The sequence below is a fragment of the Nuphar pumila genome, chromosome 2, assembly GCF_984573655.1.
Source record: "Nuphar pumila chromosome 2, dmNupPumi1.hap1.1, whole genome shotgun sequence".
NCBI classification, from domain to species: domain Eukaryota; kingdom Viridiplantae; phylum Streptophyta; class Magnoliopsida; order Nymphaeales; family Nymphaeaceae; genus Nuphar; species Nuphar pumila.
This window is the reverse complement of record NC_143250.1, coordinates 4796424-4819162: the sequence shown is the minus strand read 5'-3', so window position 1 is coordinate 4819162 and position 22739 is coordinate 4796424. Positions and strand designations below refer to the sequence as shown.

At 38.8% G+C, this 22739-nt stretch overlaps 1 protein-coding gene and 1 pseudogene across 1 annotated transcript; one reads left to right on the top strand and one right to left on the bottom strand.

Annotated features, from left to right (window-relative positions):
- Positions 1–468: 468 nt before the first annotated feature.
- Positions 469–3228, top strand: LOC149844549 (receptor-like protein kinase THESEUS 1 pseudogene; annotated as a pseudogene).
- A 3945-nt stretch (positions 3229–7173) lies between these two features.
- Positions 7174–9409, bottom strand: LOC149844548 (uncharacterized). The gene is made up of 2 exons (XM_089994762.1): positions 9151–9409; positions 7174–8122 (listed from the first exon to the last, which is right to left on the bottom strand). Exons 1-2 carry the CDS (start codon positions 9392–9394, stop codon positions 7335–7337), a joined length of 1032 nt encoding a protein of 343 aa, XP_089850888.1. The 5' UTR covers positions 9395–9409; the 3' UTR covers positions 7174–7334.
- Positions 9410–22739: the final 13330 nt, after the last annotated feature.

Genomic DNA, 22739 nt, shown 5'->3' with positions numbered 1-22739 from the left:
CAGTTTTATCATTATTTTTTATTACTTTTGTGCTTGACCCTTTGCACAGTGTGTTGGTTTTGAACCCCTTCTTCCACAGGTGTGGGTCCCACTTCTACTTTAATGTACAGGCTGGAAGTAGCTGCTTCTTGAGTAGGAGAGACGAACACAAACCTTCGATGACTGTACTTTTCATGATGTTCTCATCTCTCATCTGATGCCTTTTTATCACCATTTATTCCTGCTTCAAGTTTCATCACCACCACATTCAGAGGTCACCCTTCAAGGTACAATGGCTAATGCAAACCAAATAAGAGTTAACCATCAATTTTTCTTGATACCCATGTTCTTGGTTCCCCTCTAATGATCTTTTGGTTTTGCTTCTTTTGGGGGTTTTGAGTATGTGGGTGTCTCTCTAAGAAACTTCTCCTTTTTTTTGGTGTTAGATTGGTGTTCATTTGCTTTTAAATTGGGTTGGCGATGGTAGAGATGGAGATGATGATGGGTTTCATGAAGTGGGTATCTGTTGTTTCTCTTGTTTTTGCTGTATTCTTTGGTGATTTCATGATTGTTGGATCGTATGCTGCTTTTATTCCAGTGGATAGCTACCTGATTGCATGTGGGTCTTCCCAAAATGTGACTGTGGATGGCAGGACCTTTGTCCCTGATTCACAGTCACCTTCCCTGGCGATCATAGATCAGGGAAGCAGTGTGGTTTCTTCCTCCAACTCCATAGCTCCCTCCCCAATCTACCAATCGGCCCGCGTCTTTTCGAAGACGAGCTCATATCGGTTCGGCATCGGCCAGACCGGCCGGCATTGGGTTCGCCTATATTTCTACCCTGTTTCGAATTCAGGGTATGCTCTGAATTCCACTTCTCTTACTGTGGTGGCTGATGATTTTGTGCTCCTGAACAATCACTCCTTGAAGAACCAGAGCCAACCCTATCTGTTTAAGGAATATTTGATCAACGTGAACTCTGATCATCTGACCATCACCTTCGTTCCCACGAACAATTCGGTTTCATTTGTGAACGGAATCGAAGTGGTCTCGGTCCCCGACGACTTGATTGTTGCTGATCAGGCTCAGCAGGTCTCTGTTGGTTCCCCTTTCAGTGGTATGTCCAATTTGGCTCTGGAGACTGTCTACAGGCTCAATGTGGGAGGTCCTAGGATCACCCCAGTCAATGATACATTAGGAAGAACTTGGGAGAATGATAGGGTATACTTGTTCTCTAACAACTCCGTGACGATTGCATATGTGGATCCAACCTCCATTAACTATGGAACGATCGTCACCAAGGAGATTGCGCCCAATTGGGTATATGCCACTGCTGAAGCAATGGCGGGCGCTAATGTTTTAAATGTCAACTACAACATCACATGGTCTCTCCCCGTTGATCCAAGCTTCTTGTATTATATACGGCTTCACTTCTGTGATATCATTAGCAATGCTTTGAATGAGCTCATCTTCAATGTGTATGTCAATTTTGATTATGGGGCAGCTGGTCTTGATCTCTCCAAGAAGACAAATATGTTGAGAAGACCATATTATGCAGATTTTGTTTCCAATACCTCCCATGGATCAGCTCGCATAAATGTGAGCATTGGACCTGATCCGACTGTTTTGGATAATGTCAATGCCACTCTCAATGGTTTAGAGATCATGAAGATCAGCAATGATGCTGGGAGTTTGGATGGCCTGCTTTCTGTCCGAGACATTTATTCTGGTTCACAGCCGAAGAAGATGAAGTTGACAATCGTTCTTGGAGTGATTGTGGGCAGCCTGGCGTCTGTTCTGCTGATAGCTTTGTGTTACTGCTGCTTTGTCTTTCTGAGATCGAAAAGGCGACACCATGCTCATCCGTGGCTGCCATTGCCATTATATGGAAATTCACACACCATGAGCAAAGTTTCAACTACTACTCAGAAGAGCGGAACTGCCAGCTGCATCTCATTGGCAAATTCAAACTTGGGGCGCTTATTCACCTTCCAAGAGATATTGGATGCAACCAACAAGTTTGATGAGGGTCTGCTTCTCGGTGTAGGCGGCTTTGGCAAAGTTTACAAGGGAATGATTGACGATGGCACCAACGTTGCTGTCAAAAGAGGGAATCCAAGATCGGAGCAAGGTCTCACCGAGTTTCAGACTGAAATTCAGATGTTGTCCAAGCTCCGACATCGTCATTTGGTTTCTTTGATTGGCTACTGCGATGAGCAGTCAGAAATGATTTTGGTTTATGAGTACATGGCTAATGGCCCTCTTAGAAGTCATCTGTATGGATCAAACCTTCCATCTCTGTCATGGAAACAGAGGCTTGAGATTTGTATTGGAGCTGCGAGAGGTCTGCATTATCTGCACACAGGAGCAACTCAGAGTATAATTCACAGAGATGTGAAGACCACCAACATCTTGTTAGATGAGATTTTTTTTCCCAAAGTTGCAGATTTTGGCCTTTCAAAGACCGGCCCTGCATTGGACCAAACTCATGTGAGTACTGCTGTAAAAGGCAGCTTCGGTTACCTTGATCCTGAGTACTTCAGAAGGCAGCAGCTGACTGAAAAATCAGACGTTTACTCATTTGGGGTTGTTCTAATGGAAGTTTTATGCTCAAGACCGGCATTGAATCCAGTTCTTCCTAGAGAGCAAGTGAACATAGCAGAGTGGGCAATGATGTGGCAGAAGAAGGGAATGCTTGACCAGATCATGGATCCTGGTTTAGTTGGGAGTGTGAATCCGGCATCACTCAAAAAATTTGGCGAGACAGCAGAGAAATGTCTTGCTGAGTATGGGGTTGATAGGCCAACGATGGGGGATGTGTTGTGGAACCTCGAGTATGCACTTCAGCTTCAGGTGACATCAGCGCTTTCCGATCCTGATGGTAACAGCACGAATCATATTGCTGCTATTCCATTGACACAGCTCCAACAATTTGATGACAGTGTAAGCATGATTGATGAAGCACGTTCTGTTATTGATTATGGTTTAGAAGATGCAACCACCAGTGCCGTGTTTTCACAGTTGGTCAATCCAAGAGGAAGATGAGAAAGTTTTGTTCCTAGGTCATTCAGATTGTTCATCTCTGTGAGTTTTCAACACAATGAAATCCAATTGCAATGATCAAATACAGATCACTATTTTTATGAGACCAGCGAATGCTTATCTGTTCTTGGTATATTTAGCTTTTTGTTTTTTCCACAATGTTCTCTTCCCTTCAGGGATTTACTCCACTTTATTTTGGAAGATCCGATTCTGTCTGTATCATATTTGTATATCTTTTGAAGAGAAAATATGTTAAAACTTGTTATACAGGCAATTCAAACGCATAGCTGTTATTGATTTCACTGTTGCAATGTGTTGATTTGGAAGGTGTGTTTGACCCCGGGAAAGATGACAGATAGGTGTTGCTTCTGACAGTGGCCATTAAGTTGTTCCTCTTTCGCTATGCATCATTTGGATATTAACTGTATTCTTCTTAAAGATATCTGCTGGTAAACAGTGTGGTGAAAAGGAAAAAGCAGAACCTGGACGCTTTAACTTTTACTTTTAAGAAAGACAATTTCTTGTGTTGATACAAATTTAAGTGCATTTAAAGGGCCATACCTACTGTAGTCCCGTACTCTGACATGTTGGACAGGGGCATACTGCAGTCGGTCCTAACTTTCTGTTTTTCTGCAAACCCTCAGAAGTCAGAACTCAAATCCACCTTCTGTTCTTTTGCAAACCCTCAGAACTCGAATCTACTTCTCCACACTGACTGCCCAAGCACTTATCATTGCACCAAGCAATGACCCTCAATTCAAGTGCTGTACTTTCTATATGGTGCATTCTTAATTCATGAATGTTTTATATTGGATAGTCTTTGAAATCCATATTGTTCTGCTTAAAGAAATCTAGATGCTAAGGTCTAATTGGCTGTACTTTGTTGGCCTCAGCTTAAAATATGCTCCCTTAGGCTTTACCTTTGACTAATTTCATTGCTATTGAACCAAGAAATGATGTTTTAAACCGACATATAGACTAATCATCACTCTAGCAAAATAATCCATAGTTAACCAGGACACCTTAGGACCTAAAAATGAAACGTATTTTAAGTTTCCAAGCATTTTTACTTTGTGCAAATGCTACCTGCAAAGCAGCTTTGCTAGTATATGGACTGAAGTATGTATACAATAATGGGGTCTGGCATATTTTCATGCATATGTTTCAGGCATACGATAGAGTACCTAGGGACGTTCTCTGGTGGACAATGATGAAGAAAGGTGTTTCTGATCTCTGGTGGACAATGATGAAGAAAGGTGTTTCTCTCAAGTACATTAGTATAATTAAAGATATGTATGAAGGAGTAATAACCAATGTTCGCACTTGTGGAGGGGTGACAACCAATTTTCCGATAACGGTTGGATTACATCAAGGATTTGCTTTAAGCTCTTTCCTATTTGCGATAGTGATGGATAAGCTTACGAGATCAATTCAAGAAAATGTTGCGCGGTGTATGTTGTTTGTTGATGATATTGTTTTGATTGATGAGTCTAGAGCTGGGGTTAATGCTAAGTTAGAATTATGGGACAGACATTGGAAGCTAGAGGCTTTAAGTTGAGTAAGAGTGAGACTGAATATATGGAATGTCGGTTTAGTAAGCACCGAAGTAGTGATGGGAGTGTAGTGAAGCTTGGTGAGCAAGAAATACCGGTGAATGATTATTTCAAATATTTGGGATTCATCATTCAAAAGTATGGAGAAATTGTTGAAGATGTAAATCATAGGATAAAGGTTGGGTGGATGAAATGGAAAAGTGCAACTGGAGTGTTGTGCGATCGTAGAATGCCATTGCGGTTGAAGGGAAAGTTTTATAGGACGACTATTAGACCCGCTTTTCTATATGGTACGAAATGTTGGGCTGCCAAGAGACATCATATTCAAAAAATGAGTGTAGCTGAGATGCGAATGCTTAGATGGATGTGTGAAAATACAATAAAAGATAAGATTCGGAACGAGGAGATACGTAAGAAGGTAGGCGTTGCACTCATTGAAAATAAGATGAGAGAGAATCGTTTACGGTGGTTTGGACATATTTGGCGAATGCCTAATGATGCTCCAGTTAGAAGGATGGAGAAATGGGAAAATATATTAGTTAAAAGATAGGCCTATGAAGACTTGGATGGAGATGATAGGAAAGGATATGAATGCTTTGAACCTCACCGAGGACATGACATTGAATAGAAATGATTGGAGGAAAAGGATTCATGTGGAAGACCCAAAATGAATTTCTTTTTTGGTTCATATCGCCGACCCCAATTGTTTTGGGATGAAGGCGTAGTTGTTGTTGTTGTTGATGTTTCATCTGTCATATCTCTGTATGATGGCCCATACTTGACTCACAATATGAATGTCTCAGTAGTTTACTTTTCACCTCCAGTATCCTGTGTTTCATGTGCCTAGATATTTGTTTCTGTATAGGTTCTGTTTGTACGAAAAACTGTACACAGCTGTGGATTATGGTTTTGGCACGAGCCATCAGTTGGTGAAAAAGGTGCAAAGAAGTGTCCCCCATCCCATGTGGGTGTGGAGAAAAAAGATGGGAACATTGACAGTGAAGACATACTGTAACGTCAGGTAAAAAAGAATCTCTTCTTCTCAGTAAAAAATCATAAGGATGTCTATAAATAGAATATCATAATGTGAGACATGTTAATGTTTTGATGACCCTGTGATCTGAACTAATCAAATCTTCAAAGTCCACAGTGCATGTGCAATGCGGGACCCACATTTTATTCCAAAATAAAGGGCCCATACTTGACTCACAATATGAATGTCTCAGTAGTTTACTTTTCACCTCCAGTATCCTGTGTTTCATGTGCCTAGATATTTGTTTCTGTATAGGTTCTGTTTGTACGAAAAACTGTACACAGCTGTGGATTATGGTTTTGGCACGAGCCATCAGTTGGTGAAAAAGGTGCAAAGAAGTGTCCCCCATCCCATGTGGGTGTGGAGAAAAAAGATGGGAACATTGACAGTGAAGACATACTGTAACGTCAGGTAAAAAAGAATCTCTTCTTCTCAGTAAAAAATCATAAGGATGTCTATAAATAGAATATCATAATGTGGGACATGTTAATGTTTTGATGACCCTGTGATCTGAACTAATCAAATCTTCAAAGTCCACAGTGCATGTGCAATGCGGGACCCACATTTTATGCCAAAATAAAGGGTCCAACCAGTTAATTTCATGGAACTACATAAAAAAAATTGGTAGTGCTTGAGCTGGAAAACCTTTTGAGTATGATCTTCAAACGTTTAGAGGATCATTCTCCATCTCAAAAAGTATTGGCAGCATCAAACTAGGATCATATCATGGCTGAGAACAGCTTTGTTTGAGGGCCGGATGAGCACAAACTAGTCCTGATTTTGTATGCTCAATGCTGCATCAATGGATGCCATCAGGTGAGCAATGAGTGCCCGCTAGCGGGTTGCACTCTATACGCATGCTGCCATCTGTTGCTACAATTGGTAGAGCTGGATGTGTTGACGAAGCTTTAGTTGAACCCCGTCCATCACGGGCAGATTGAAGCTTGCAATTTGTTTAGAAGGTGAACTGTTTTGCTTGTGTCCTCATCTGCTTCATTCGGATTACAAGATATTTACAGACTACATGATTGCATTAATCTAGTGGGAATTAGGGCTGCAAAATGAGATGAGCCATTTGGTGTTCCGCTCGTGCTTGGCTCATACAGTTCGTTGAAACTCGTAAGATAGGCTCTGCAAGCTGAACATGACTGGTTAAGTAGTAATAAGTATAAAATAAGTATTACATTACATTTTATAGCATAGAACAAGTGGTTGAAGTATTTGGCATACAGGCAATAGGTTTAGAGTTCAAAATATATTGCTTTCGGCTTTCAAACAATGTATTTTTGGTAAATGAGCCAGCAGCTTGGCTCAATAGGTCTGGAGTTCAAATCTTATTACCTCTAGCTTTCAAACAATGTATTTTTATTGTAAACAGGTCAGGTTGAGCTTGGCTCGTTTAGCGTGGTCTCATCATGGGCTTGAGCTTGGTTTGGCTCACCACAAATGTGCCGTGAGCTTAAAAACCTCAAGCTTGGCTCGTTCGGCTCCTTTGCCAGCCCTAAGTGGAATGGATCTTTTTATTTGATAAGTACAAAGATCACAGCACCTATACTTTCATGAATATGATCACAAGCTTCTACTGAGAGCTTCTTTATTTATTAAAATTATTTCACTATTACAATAATCGCAAATGAATTCCTATCTTCTAACATCACACGGAACAGGAAGATAACACATTTGATAAGGCAAATTTTATTCTTTGTTAAATTGCTTTAACATATCTTTCACTTTCTACAAACTACTCCTGCGCCATCACCAAGCCTTGTTGTGCAGTCCAAGGTAGCAGGATGTGCCACAATGGTCTGAATTGCTGCTTCAGTTTCAGGCTTAAACTTGCAGAATTTGCATTCTGGTGAAAGAAGTGAAGGTGTTCTGTATTTATCCTCACCACCCATGATTGGCATGGCCACCCCTTTCTTCACTGGGGTTTGGTAGTCTGGTTGGTAAGTCTGGCCAATAACACCTTCTACCTGTGGAGAGAGACTAAAGAATCTGAACTGAACTTCAAGGTGAGCAAAGCAATCACCTGCAGGAATTCGGTATTTGTGAATCTGGTCATCATCCTTGGTTATGGGCACTACATTCACCAAAACCTCTGCAATATCCGGCAGTGTGACCATGATGCTGTTAGTCCTAGCAGTTCTCTCCAGTTTCAAGGCATGTTCAGGTGAACTCCACTCTGAGAGGTGGCCTTCAGACAGATATATTGGCTGCCCATCATAAGAAAATTCAAATTGGTCTATGTTTTCGTCCCATTTGGCCACCTTCTTTGCTCCAAGGGTGAATGTGTGAGTGCCATACATGAAGCCTAGTGCTTGAATCCATGTGAAGTCCCTTGTCCTTCCCTCCGGCCTACGGCCGATCAACCGAGCGTTGATTTGGAAGTTGGGGTCAGATACGAGGCTGAAATGTTCATTAGCCTTGCCATGGAAGAAGAACACGGCTCCATCTCCTCCTACGAAGCGAGGATCATAGCAAGCGGCTCCGGTACCCTGGCAGCTTGCCCTCCTGTCTGTTGGAGCAGCAGAACGTGGCTAGTGTTAGGATTTTGATATATTCTTAATGCAAGTAAATATAAAAACAGAAGCATTCTGTTGCAATCAAAAGCATGGTGCATGGTGCACATCTGCATAGACCAATATGGAAGAATGGCCATCTGAAATATTTTGATCAACCTGACCAGGTTCTTGCCATGAGATGCCTTGGCTCGGTTACTTCTGACTCTGGAGGTTTGATCTAGCCTCCCAAGTCTGATGATTCAGTACAAGCACAATGATTTCAAGGGAAATAGTAAACAAGGGATCTGATTTGGTATAACACTATCTGCTTCTGGCTAATCTCAAGTTGGACCAAATAAATGTTCAATGGCCAAATCATTTTTCTCTGGTACATACAGATTACTCCAATAATCTCTTAACTCATCTCCTATGTTGCCAAGACCAATCGCACATAAATGTTGCCATGTGATTGGGTGCTCACTTAGGAGATGAGATATCTAAAATACAACATAAAGGACGACAAAAAATTAAAACGAAAAGATAACGGCAGCGAGAATTTGGGATTCTTTTTCTCTTCTTGTGCTTTTATCGGCACAATATCAGCAACAACAAATAACTTAAAAATTAGGAACAAAAATATGTAAAAGAAGCAAAAATTAAATAATGCATAAAAATAAAATAAGTATTTTTTTCAAGGAATAGCCAATACAAAACATAAATATCAGAGTAAAATTGTAATATTTAGGCTAAAACGGTAATATCATGATATTTTGGTTGTTTAAATGGTGACAAAGAATATTGCTATCTTTTCCAATAATTTAAAAAATAACAGAGATGTTTGTCACGATGGATAATGCAAGCAGTCCTTGACCAGTTTAGATTCTGCAAGCCAGCCTGAACTGGCTCCAATTTGAGGCTTAGAGAATGGTCAAGTAGTAATTGAGTCTGGAACAGCATATCTTACAGTTTGCATGTGCGCGCAAGAGAGAGAGAGAGAGAGAGAGAGAGAGAGAGAGAGAGAGAGAGAGAGATCAAAGCTCACTTCTGCAAACAGCTTCACATTTTGGTGAGTTGCAATCCAAGAAGCAGGCCTTGGCTTTCGGATCAGCGGGTTTCGTCTGCGGGCACTCCCCTGGACATTTTATTGTTTTCAAGAAGCATTTGCTACGGCGACTCCAGCATGTGAGCTGCTGCTGAGTAGTGGCAGCCTCCCCCAACTCTGTTGCCATCAAAAAGAAGAAGAGCAGCGGCAGCAGCAGTGATGAAGAACAGTTGTATATCTTCATCTTTCTTTCTCTTCAATTCTTAAGCCTGAGCTCAAAATCCTCTCACCATGGATCTCTGTTTCACTCACAAGAGTCCATAATATAGCATGAAAAATTTGGCCAACACCTCTGACCAGTAAGAACTGGGCCACATGATTTCTAGCTGTCCTCACCGCCTAAATTTTCTGCTGCTTTCAAACTTCTAAGTCTTCATCTTGGTTTCTGTACCTATTTTTCTATGTACATGGGCTCTGAACCTAACTCTTAGTCAACTTTCATTTCAAATCTGGATTTGAATGTACTAGAATAAAATCTCCCCATGTTGGTAAACAAGTCATAGAAGCCACGATTCTCTTATTTTAGAATAATATCGACTCTGATGTTTTTAATTTTCCCGTATTTAAAATTAGTGTTAGAGAACTGCCCACAGTCAACTGGGACTTTTCATCTTTACCAAATGCTCTAGTGACATAGAAGCTCTTGGGACCCATCCAGGCCTTGATTAGTGCAGTTAAAAATGAGGATACGGTTCCTGTTTACAGGGTTGATTTTTTATAAATTGGCCCATTGTGTATAGGGTTGGAGTCCTAGGCAATGTTATCAGTATCAGTGCGTATCGGCCGATATGCATTGTATCGGAGGAATTTCAATACGATTCAGGACCGATTAAGCTAATTTTTAATAAATATAAAAAATATGGAAAAAAATTATTATTATTTTTAAATTATTTTAACGGTTTTAACACGTCACATTATTATTGACATGTAATAGTTTTTTATTATTTTTTAGTCTGATACAGAACGATTCAGCTGAGTGGGCAGCCCAACTATTCAGGGCCAATACCGATACTGACAACATTGGTCCTAGGGCTGTCATCAGGTTCGGGTCGGATTGGGTACCCTGTACAAAGCTGACCAGTTGACAGCCCCAGGTTGGACAGGAGACAACCCAACCTAGTGAGGGGCTTGGAGGTCAACTGTTTCTTCACCTATAGAGACCCCAATTTTGACAAATAGGAGCTTTGGAAACCGGGTCATGGATAATTTTCCTTAAAAATGATGTTCCGAGTCCAAAACAAAAACATCACCCGATGCTTGACCCATTTGAGGAACTAGGAAGCTATTACTTACTTGAAACACTTTGAAAATCGAGCAGCTAGGCAGCTTTGAAACCAACAAGGTTCTAAACTGCATATACCTGTAAATTTGGCTAAGCTTGATTCAGCATAAATTGTTTCAAGCTGGATCAATAAAAAGATCATTTTTTGTATACAAGTAGAATGTGAACCAAAGAGGAGTGACCAAGTTCATGTAACATTAATAGAAACACTTGAGTTCATAAACTAGGATCGTGTTTTACTCTAAATCAAGCTGTACTTAGCTAATTAGTGCATCCTCAATGAATGATTTGGCATCCAAACCTTTTTTTTTTAAGTTGGAAATGCAATTCATGACTTGATATATTCTACCTTATACCAAATTTGGAAGAGTTTTTTAATGCATCAATGATAAAACTAATACTAGAGTGCAAAAAGGGTACTCGTTATTTGCTCAAGAACTTGGGGGCATTTATGAACCAATCCCTATAAATTTTAGCCGTTGAATTCAAAATGTTAGGCACTATTTGGATGTCCTAGCAGATCCTTGGTGTGTCTCCATTGACCTTACTTTCTTATGGGATACAACACGAAAAGAAGATGGTTTTAAGGATTTGTCATCTTGCTTTGGCAATAGTCAAAATTTGGTTCTTTAGCACATTTGACTTGACCTGATCGACCTAGCTCACTGCTGGTTCGGTTTACCAATTGCACTCAAAATTCAACCAAGTTAGGCTTCGCCTATGATTATCAAATCACTGCAACTTGGCTCAGGTTGAGTGGATTGAGCTGTCCTGGGTCTAGCCAAACTCTTCAGGAGAGGGTTAAAGCTTGAAGATTCAAAACGTAGCTAGCTCTCACCAGCTTTGCTTTATTGGTCAATGGTTTGGTGTGAAATCGATTGTTAGATCTCGATCTACTTAAATAAGTAATTTATTTGTGTATTTCTTGTATGTTAACAAAGATTGATGCAACGTATGCGCAGCTATATATTTTATATCAGTTTGTAGGCGTCTTTCCACTAGGCAACTTGCCTAATGAAAGGCTGATTCGGTGCACTTTCGTATGTCACATGCAATGCATTGACATATGGCTGCATGTGACCGTTCAAACCCTCCTAAACCAGGAACGTAAAGGGTTCGGATATGGATCTGGATGGGGCGAAATACCATATTCAATGAAGCGGATCTTGGCTAAACTGATTCAAATTTAAATGGTGAAAAACTCATATTCGATCCAAATTTTTTACATGTAAACGGATTCGGATATCCATCAAATTCGGTTGCAAAAAGTCAAAACCATATCTACATCTAATTATGATTGGATATGGTTTTGACTTACCAAATGCAACTAAGTGGAATCAAATTCTGCCAGCTATCAGATAAAATCTGATTCATTGACATCCCAAACTCCTAGCCCATCCACAATAACCTCCTTATTTTTTTTGGAAAATGATTCTAATACTGTATGACAAAAATGATTTGTTTTCTGAAATGCATTTCAATTTTGAAATCCACTCAATGTTCAAATTGGCAAGTTTTTGGCTTTAAAATGACCCTTTTATTCTTGGCACAAGCAAATTACATTAAGATATGTGAACTTCTCATAAATATGTGGATTTTCTCTCAAATATATAAATTTTCCCTCAAATATAAAAATATGCATTTTTTTATGGAAGTTTGTACATTTGGGAAACATTCACAACTAGAAAGTACAATCATTTATATGTATATATATATATATATATATATATATATATATATTGGCACTACAATTATAAGGGTCAATAACAATGATGAGAGGTGTTGCGATTGTTGTCTTTGTTGACATTATAGACCTATAACGATGACAAAAAATGGTTGTCTGTATAGTAATAACAACGATAATTATAGGTTGTCGTTAAAGGATACATCTCAATAGCAGCAACTTAGCCCATGGTAGCTTTTGAAGCATCTCTAAAGGCTTTGGTGGTGCTTCTGAAGCATCGCTAAACAGTTTAGCGACGGATTAGCGATGGATAGAGGCCATCGCGAATTTTTGCTCGCTAATTGGCGAAAAACTTATCTGTCGTTAATTCCGTCGCAAATTTGCGACAGATTAGCGACGGACATTATCCGTCGCTAATCTGTCGCTAAATTTTAAAAAAAAAATAAAAAAAATTGATCCCTGTCGGGCGGTATTCCGGCAGCAATAAGCCGGACTTATACCGCACCCGACAGGCATTTCACAGACTTGTATCGTCCTCCGTGAACCGGTGCTCTCCGGCATCGCCGTCCTCCATGAACTGGCGTCGTCTTCCTCCAACAATCGCTCAGCCTCGTCGCCATCCACCGTGAAACGGCGTCCTCCGAACTCGTCACCGTCGCCGTCCTCCGACGTCGTCACCGTCCTCTGGTGTCGCCGTCCTCCGTGAAACGGCGTCCTCCGAAGTCATCGCCGTCCTCCATCGTCGCCGTCCTTCGTCGTCGTCGTCCTCCGGCGTCGCCGTCCTCCGTCGCCGGCGTCGCCGTCCTCCAACAATCTGCCTCATCGCCATCATGCTCTCCAGCGCGCTCTTTGACGGGGAGAGAGCGGTTTAAATCGCGCAGTCGATTTAAATTTCGAACGAGGAGAGAGGGAAAATTTCGCGCTTAGTTTAAATCGAAAATTAGCGAGGGATTTTAGCGAGGGAATTTTTCCGTCGCTAATTAGCGACGGATTAGCGACGGAAAAATTCCCTCGCTAAATCCCTCGCTAAAATGGTTTTCTTGTATTGAAAATTAGCGACGAAAAATTGTTGTCGTTAATCTATCGCTAATTAGCGATGAAACAACTTTCATCGCTAATTAGCGACGGATTCATGAAAAAAGTTTTCTCTAGCTAATTTGTCGCTAATTTGCGACGGAAAAAATCCATCGCAAATTTCCGTCGCTAATTAACAATTTTCTTGTAGTGGTCGCTTGTCCCTCCCTCCCTCGATCCATCACCCCCCATTCAGCCGCCCATCCCTTCCCCGGTCCATCGCCTTCTGTTCTGTCGCTCGTCCCTCCCCCAACCCATCGTCGCCTGTCACCCCCCGCCTGTCGCCTGACATCTCCTAGGTAAGTGGGTCATTTTTTTTTCGGCAGGGGGTCTCCCCCCTTGCCTCATTTTTTTATTCGGGCAGGGGGTCGCCCCTCTGATTTATTTTTTTTTTGGCAGGGGGTCACCCCTCCTGCCTCATTTTTTTTGGCAGGGGGGGCGACGGGCCAAGGGGCGCCCGATGATCGTCGGGTTCCTGAACCACGACATCACTTTGTGCTTGTCGCTCTGGGGGATGATCACTGCCTCCGGAGACCTCATGCTGCTGTTATACATCGCTGGCCTACTGACTAACCGACTGAACTCAAAAACCTGTTGGGCCAAACGGAGAGGTGGTCGACCTGGGAGACGTTCTGCCTCGCCGAAATCTCGTCTGACTTCGATATTTATTCTAATTTTTTTCCTTTCGGCAGAGGATGACTTCATTCTAACATAGTGTCTCTTACAGATTTCTCAACGGATCTCGCTTGTGCCCCACCACCCGTGGTAAGTGACAAAAATAATGCAAATCGGATAAATACCTATGGTGAGTAAGTGATGCAAGCGCATCACATGTTATTTAATTTATTGGATGCAACACTTTACTGTTTACACACTCACTTAGTTGTTGATATCTATGACTGCTTTGTTGGAGTTTGGAGATCATGCTGAGCATTATTTTAATGTATGAGAATAGAAGTGTTCTTATTTTTGGAGTACGGATTTCATGCTAGGCATGGTAGTAGTTAGCGGAATATTGGAGTGTGTTTGCGGTAGGTACATGTTTGACATTTTTTTTATATGAATATTTTTGATATATTGCAATGTTTGATATGATTGTATCAATGCTTGCATGTAGTTACTTTCAATTTGATTATGACTTACATGTGAAATTGTATAATGAAAGCATGCTTCAAATGAATGTATCGTGTTATGAATAGTTTGCACATAAAAATATTAAGTTATCAATGCATGCATCATAATTCTTGTGATTGTATGACATCATATATGGAATGATAAATTTGATAATTTCTTCATCATAACATTCTGATGATTCTCTTTTAACTGGTTAGAATACTATTAGTAACATCATACAACAAAATGACTGCAAACCATGAATGGATGTACCGTAGGATAGTTGACAATGAGTTATCACATGAATATACGGATGATGTTGAAAGTTTTATTGAATTTGCAACGGCAAGTGTTAGTACAGTAGATCCCACATGTCGGATTAGGTGTTCCTAGAAGATTTGTAAGAACAATTGATTTATAAAACCTCATGGCGTTAGACATCACCTATACATGAAGGGTTTTATGAGTGATTATCAGAATTGAACATTTCATGGTGAAGAATTTAGAAACAATTTTGATGCACGGGTGAATGTTGTGCACGATAATCCATATATGGATTTGATATTTGATACCACAGGAACAAAACTGGGTTCTGCTATAGGTCATAGTGATGTAACAACTACAGTAGATGAAGTATCACCAAACGATGCAGCTACTAGATTTTATGATTTACTTAGAGATGCTGATGAGCCACTTTGAAACGGTTGCGAGAGTCACACTATTTTGTCTGCAGTTCTTTAACTAATGAATTTGAAGTCTGAGTATAATTTGAATCAATCATGTTTTAACTGTTTGTGCATGATTGTGAAGAGTATGTTGCCCAAAGATGAGAAATTGTCACAAAATTTGCAGAAGGTGGTTACCAATCGATTTGTAGACATGTTGCACAATATGAAGACTGTAACAAAAAAAGCATCCGGCGAGATAGATGATCTACTGCAGTGGAAGGGCCATGGACCTCCTACTATCAGGTCAGATGTTTGGGATACAATGTGTGACAAGTGGGTTGGGGATGCATTTCGAAACCGCACAGCGAAGGCTGCACAAAATCGAGCGAAAATGCCTGAATCCCATCTACACATAGGTGGATCTAGGACTTTTGGGAGCCACCTGAAGAAAATGGTAACTCATCAATATATAAACAAATCAATTTTATAAGTATTGTTGCAAACTTGTTGACTAAATCTTTTATCATTTCACTTCGCAAGAACTAGAAAAAGGAGACATTGTGTCATACAAAAATGTATTTGTTCAAACACATAAACGTAAGACCACAGGAGAGTTCATGTCGGAGAAGGTGAGAACGACAACGGTATGTATTTATTGTATTAATAATCATTGTAATATACAAGTTATCATAAACATTGTAATTCTTAATTATTAATTCATATTGTAAACATTATTTTGTAGAAGTTATATGAGCAACATATGGTAGAGCGATATGGCGATGACTCTACTCAGCATCCATCATTTGATCATGCATCATGGGTGACTGGAGCCGGTGAACCCAAAAAGGGTCGTGTGTTTGGGTTTGGGAGTAATATAAATACTTCACCAATCGTTGCTTCCTCTAGTCACGACTTAGAGACTTCTCCCATCAACATCAGCTCCAAGCATCCGACTGATTCTTGGGATGATGTACGCCAGATCGTTAAGGACATAATGCGTGACTACTTTCATGAAACAATTGTCGACGTTCTCCGGGATGAGTTTAGTAGTTTTTTGCAGAACAGGGGAGCTTCATTTGCAGGTGCCTCACATGTATGAAAGTTTCATGTGATGTATTGTATGTCGTTAGATTTCATATAACTTTGATTGCCTTAACTTAGGTGCATTGCATATAATTTATTTCAGTATATTTTGTTTATCAATACTGACCTTTTATATAATATTTCAGTATAATATTTTTACTGTCTTAGAACACATATAAGCATGTTAAAATCACATATACAGTTTTTTTACTGCCTTTGAATACATATGAGCACGATATAATCACATATACAATTTTTTTACTACCTTAGAACACATATGAGCATGGTAGAATCACGTATATAGTTTTTTGACTGCCTTAGAGCACATATGAGCATGGTAGAATCACATATACAATTTTTTTTACTGTGATAGAGCACATATGAGCATGATATAATTACATATAAAGTTTTCTGCACACATATACATTTTTTTGACTGCCTTAGAGCACATATCAGCATGATAGAATCACATATACAGTTTTTTTGACTGCCTTAGAACACATATGAGCATGATATAATCACATGTACAGTTTTTTGCCTGCCTTAGAATACATATGAGCATGATAGAATCACAAATACAGTTTTTTGACTGTGTTAGAGCACATATGAGCATGATAGAATCACATATAAAGTTTTTTTGACTCCCTTAGAACACATATGAGCATGATATAATCACATATACAGTTTTTTGTCTGCCTTAGAACATATATAAGCATGATAGAATCACATATACAGTTTTTTGACTGCCTTAGAGCACATATGAGCATGGTAAAATCATATATATAATTTTTTTGACTGCCTTTAGAATACATATGAGCATGATATAATCACATATACATTTTTTTGCCTGCCTTAGAACACATGAGCATGATAGAATCACATATAAAGTTTTTTGCCTGCCTTAGAACACATATGAGCATGATAGAATCACATATAAAGTTTTTTTACTGCCTTAGAACACATATGAGCATGGTAGAATCACATATACAGTTTTTTTACTGCCTTAGAGCACATATGAGCCTGGTAGAATCACATATAAAGTTTTTTTACTGCCTTTAGAACACATATGAGCATGATTGAATCACTTATAAAGTTTTTTAACTGTCTTAGAACATATATAAGATGATATAATCATATATACAGTTTTTTGCCTGCCTTAGAACACATATAAGCATGATAGAATCACATATACAGTTTTTTTATTGCCTTAGAGCACATATATATGAGTATGATAGAATCACAAAAACATTTTTTTACTGTCTTTAGAACACATATGAGCATGATTGAATCACATATAAAGTTTTTTTACTGCCTTAGAACACATATGAGCATGGTAGAATCACATATACATTTTTTTGACTGCCTTAGAGAACATATGTTCATGATTGAATCACATATAAGTTTTTTTTACTGTCTTAAGAACACATATGAGCATGATAGAATCACATATACAATTTTTTTACTGTCTTAGAACATATAAAAGCATGTTAGAATTATATATACATTTTTTTTACTGCCTTAGAACACATATGAGCATGATAGAATCACATATAGAGTATAATTTATTTCAGTATATTTTGTTTATCAATACTGACCTTTCTTTTCTCGTGTAGGTTGCTGACGATAATCAGCGTAGTGGAGCTGAAGAGACAGATCAAGACAATGAACAAGAGGACGCACAAAATCTTGGCGATGATTAGATTCATGTGTTGAATTTGTTCTACCTTTTTTTTGTTTTAAAAATGTAAATGTTGAATAGTAAATATTTAGAACTTACGAATTTTACAATAGATCAATTAATTGTTTTAGTTTTCTTTTATATGTATTTTGATGTGTACTTTGTTTTTTATTCACAGGAAATATAAATTGTACAGAAAATATAAATTGTATCACGAGAAATTTTTTATCGATATTTAATTTTCAAATATTTTTTAAATTTTTTTTCCTTGTTTGCGATGGATTAGCGACGGATATATCCGTGGCTAATTACTATTAGCGTTGAATGTAGCGACGACTAAAAATCTGTCACAAAACCAAAATCGTCGTATAATAACGATGGCCTTGCAACATATGTTGGCATTCGTTATTCTGTCGTAACTTAGTGATGAAACTGATGACAGATATATTCTGTCGTTACTTAGCGACGGAATGGGCGACAACTATATTCTGTCGCTAATTAGCATAAAAAAAATCGTGATGGAAGATATCTGTCGCTAAGTTGTTTAGCGATGGATTAGTGTCAGATTTGCGACAAATTTAGGTCGTTGCTAATCCACAGGTTTCTTGTAGTGACCTGACATCTCTTAACGTTTACAAATACATCATGACATTCACACCCATGAGTTGTAAATGTCTCAAAAATGTATGAACCTCCTTTTACTAAAATCGCATAAGGGGTTACTAAAATCGCATAAGGGGAATAGGCAACAGAATGTTCATAAATATGTGAGGATATTTGATGAGAAGGTTAAGTCATTCATAAATATAGAAGTAATTTTTTTACAAATAAAGTTGGAGTTAGGCGGCCCCCTACCAATTATACAACTATGTCATAGGAGTTCGAACTTGCAACATTACAACACAAGGTGATGTGCGCTAAATGCTCCTGCCACACGAGCGGAGCCCCTATTGGTAAATGTGAGAGTATTTAGTTAAAAAAAGATGCACACATTTTGGAGACCTTTGTAACTCATGGTTGCGAATGTCCCTAAAATGTGTGAGCCTCCTTTTAATAAAATCGAATATGGGGCACATGTAGGAGGACATTCACAAGTACTTATTTATATGTCCGATTTTGTTGTGTTTTTATGATGAATATCACATATTTAAGAGTAATTTCACATATTTGGATGAAAATTATATATTTAGGAGAAAATCCATGTATTTAGGAAGAAATTTACATATTTAGGAATAAATTCACATATTTGGGAAGAAATTTTCATATTCTCATATTTAAAAGAAAAATCGCATATTTGAGAGAAAATTTGCATATGTACGAGGAAATTTGTATATTCTCATATTTGAGAGGAAGTTCGCATATCGGGAAGAAATTCTCTTATGCAAAGGGTAAAAATATTCTTTTAAAGCCAGAAATTTTTTAATTTGGTCATTGGGCAGATTTTAAAAATTATAAAAAAATTCAAGACACATTTTATTTTTGTTGTACACTATAGTCATTTTATGTTTTTCTTTCCCTCACATTTCTTATGAGGGCAAATCAGGTTATATTATATATATATATATATATATATATATATATATATATATATATATATATATATATATATATATATATATATATATATTTGATCTTCACCACACATCTCATTTGGGAACTGCACGAGAATTGTGAAAGGGGGGCCCATGCACGTATCTATCAAGTCAAATGTGTGGTAGGGAATGGATATAATAGATGAACTAGTCACGCACAATATCACCTGATCTACCCTCTCTCTGTCTCACGTTTTTTAAGTTAATTAATTATTACGTAATGTGCAATGTGGGCAACCCTCATATCTAGGGTTACGCTATGAGCTAAGCTGTTTGTGAAAAACATGGGCTCAGCTAGGACTAATTTAGCATGGTTTGTTATTTGAACAAGCCAAGCTCGAGCTTAGATGAAAGCTCATTTAGTAAAACGACAAGCGCATGAGCATGTGCTCAGGCTTTTCAAGAACTTGATAAGCTCGTTTATTTTTTTCAAATGTATTTGTTCACATACTATATTTATATGATGTGAACATTTTAACAAGGTCCTAGCCTAGTAGGCGAGATGTTAACCTCTCAGAGAGAGGTGGCAGGTAATCCTACCCTCTTTTTTTCATTATTATTGCATGAAAAAATCAAAATGCTTGCAGCTTGAGCAAAGAATTCTCTTGCATCGGGTCAAGCTTGAACAGCCCAGGCTTGGCTCAAGCTCGGCTAGCCCATGCCACCGCCCTTTCTCTCTCTCTTATCCATTTTCAGGACTTCTCCAAGTTAGCGTGTAGTGTACAATGTGTGCAACATCCTTGACTTGTGGTGGAAGGGTCGGTCTAAAATCTGCAACTCAAAGTAACCTTCTAGTCATAGCGTGAAGAGAAGCCCATGGCCCGATACATTGGCCCAACGGGCTAATGTGAAGCAGGCCAGATCCGGCACCACCCAGCCCGGCCTGACCCTATCTTAAAATGAAACTATGGGTTAATGAGAGAATAGCAAGTTTTCATGCAATTAATTTTTAATTAATGCAATTAAGTAGGTAAATAGTAATAATTTAATAAATAGCAAATTCTCATGCAACTAATTAGGTAAATAATAATAGTTATTCAAGCTACAATGTAATAGTTAATTTTTAAAAAAATATATATTATTAAAATAATAATAAATAACTCAGGCCAGTGGAGCCCCGGTAGCCCGCAGGCCAGCTGGATCCCGGCCCATGTATATAACTGGCTGAGTTTCGACCCAGTACCTAATGGGCCCAGGCCGGGCCGGTTGCCCAGCCCTAATCGTGACTCCTGATTACCCGCATTAATGAGCTTTTGTGGGTTTAGCAGCATTAAAAATAAAATATTTGTACATGAATAAAACCAGCCTACTTTCCTGGCACTAAAAGGGTAAACATTGGTAGTGTCATAGTTTACTTGCAGTTGCTATTTACTGCCAGTATTTATAGTTTCTTCAATAAACAATACAGCACGTACTTTCACGTTAGCTTACCTAATGCCATGAATTAGGGGTGTCAACGGGTCGGCTTTATCCTAACCAAACCCTATAGGGTCCGGGTATGGTAACAAATAATAAGACCCGATTAAAAAAGGCATTTTCTTGAGACGCCAATTAAAAGCAATAAAATTTTGATGTTTTTGGGAAACAAAAAATATTGCGTTAGTTTGAATGTTTGAAAAAATATCATGATATTCTATAAATTTGATATATATATATATTAGATGCTTATTGTGAGCAAAAAGGGGTTGTTGGGTTTTGTTTTGTTTTTGCAAATCCGACCTCACAAGTGTGTCCCGCATGATTGATTTGCTAAGAAATGATGCTTGGATTGTGTGTTTTCAATAAAAAATGTGATTTTTAAACCTTAAATATTTCTAAAATATTTTAAACCATTGATTTTCAAACTTTATAAAATCTTACCACATGTTAGAATAGGACGATTAGAAAGTCCATTCCTATAAAACCAAGCATGTAGAATACATTTGTATATCGAGATTTGATAAAAACATGAAAAACTGAACATGTTGGCAGTAGGCACAAGTAGGCAGCTATCCCCATTATATATATACACACAAAAAGTGGTACGTTATTAATTTATTCCTGCTTGATGAAAATGCATATGCACTGACTGTCTATCATGCATGCGTATGATGGATGGTCAGCATATAAAAAAATACATTTTTATCTTTAGTGATACTTCTTAAGCACGGATAGCAGTTTCTGCGCCTGAGGCAGTTTCTCCTAGTAAAATATATATAAAAAAAAAATCATGTTTACGAGTCACCCCCAAATAAGTACTCGTGTCTTTGTGACATAGCAAGACACTCCTCCCAAATGAGCAAGCCATTGTGAGCCTGATTTTAAGATGGAGATTTAGGGCATTGCTCCACGAACATTAGCATGGCCTAGTATTTTACCTGTATTTGCAGGCATTGCACCTGACTTTTGGATGGATGGAAGGAGCCATTAACATTGGTCATAAGCCGTATATCATTTGTAGACCCAAAATGAAATTCTGATGTAAATGGAAAGTATTTATGGTGGCTTTATTAAAATACATTACCCCTATTTCAATTGTATACGAACCCAAGGCCTTGAGTGGATTCCATTCATCACAAAGATGGATCAACAAGATAAACGGCACCCAAAGACCCACCAAACGGTACCTGACAATACTTTCCAATACCATTCATCATCCAGATGAATAGCATCAACGGCAGCAAACTCAATGGCTAATAGTTGTGCAATTACTAGGGGTGTCAAGGGTCGGGTTTATCTGGACCCGACCCGAACCAAACCCCATAGGGTCAGGGCGTGGTGACAAATGAGAAGACCTGATTAAGACCTGCATGGACCCGGGTATAGTCTGTGAAATTTTATACCGGACCCGGGCCTGACCCGAGTCTTGGTTAAGACCCTCAATTTTTCAATATAAAAATGATTAAAAATTATTATTTTATCAGGTATGGTTTATGTAATTCTTATCGGGTCCAGGTATGGTTTCTTTTATAGTAGATCCGATTAGACCTGAGTCCGGACCTGATATCATACCCAAAAATCTGGTCAAAGTTGGGTTCCACCTGAGTCCGAACCGAACCCAACCTGTTGACAACTCTTAGAAATTGCCCTTTTTTTGGAGAGCAGATCAGGTCCAAGGAGCCTTGGACAAATTAAAAACTGTCTCAGATACCATGGATGCCGTCTATCGTCAAAATGAACGGCAGCCACAAACCAAGACAAATGTCACACATCCATCTTTCAGCCATTGATACTGCTCATATAAGAAGCAAACAGCATCGAGGTTTTTTGTGGGGAACATCCTTTTGACAGCTTCTGGGTGCTGCTCATCTTGATGATGGACGGTATCTAAGGCACCTTGGATAGTTTCCTGTCCAAGGTCCCTTTTGGAGGTGAA

Bases quoted from the DNA above. Each gene is read 5' to 3' on its own strand.
- LOC149844548 (XM_089994762.1), bottom strand. From the start codon at position 9,394: ATGAAGATATACAACTGTTCTTCATCACTGCTGCTGCCGCTGCTCTTC. The intron at 8,123-9,150 runs GTGAGCTTTGAT...CTGCTCCAACAG, and splicing joins ATGTGAAGCTGTTTGCAGAA to ACAGGAGGGCAAGCTGCCAG.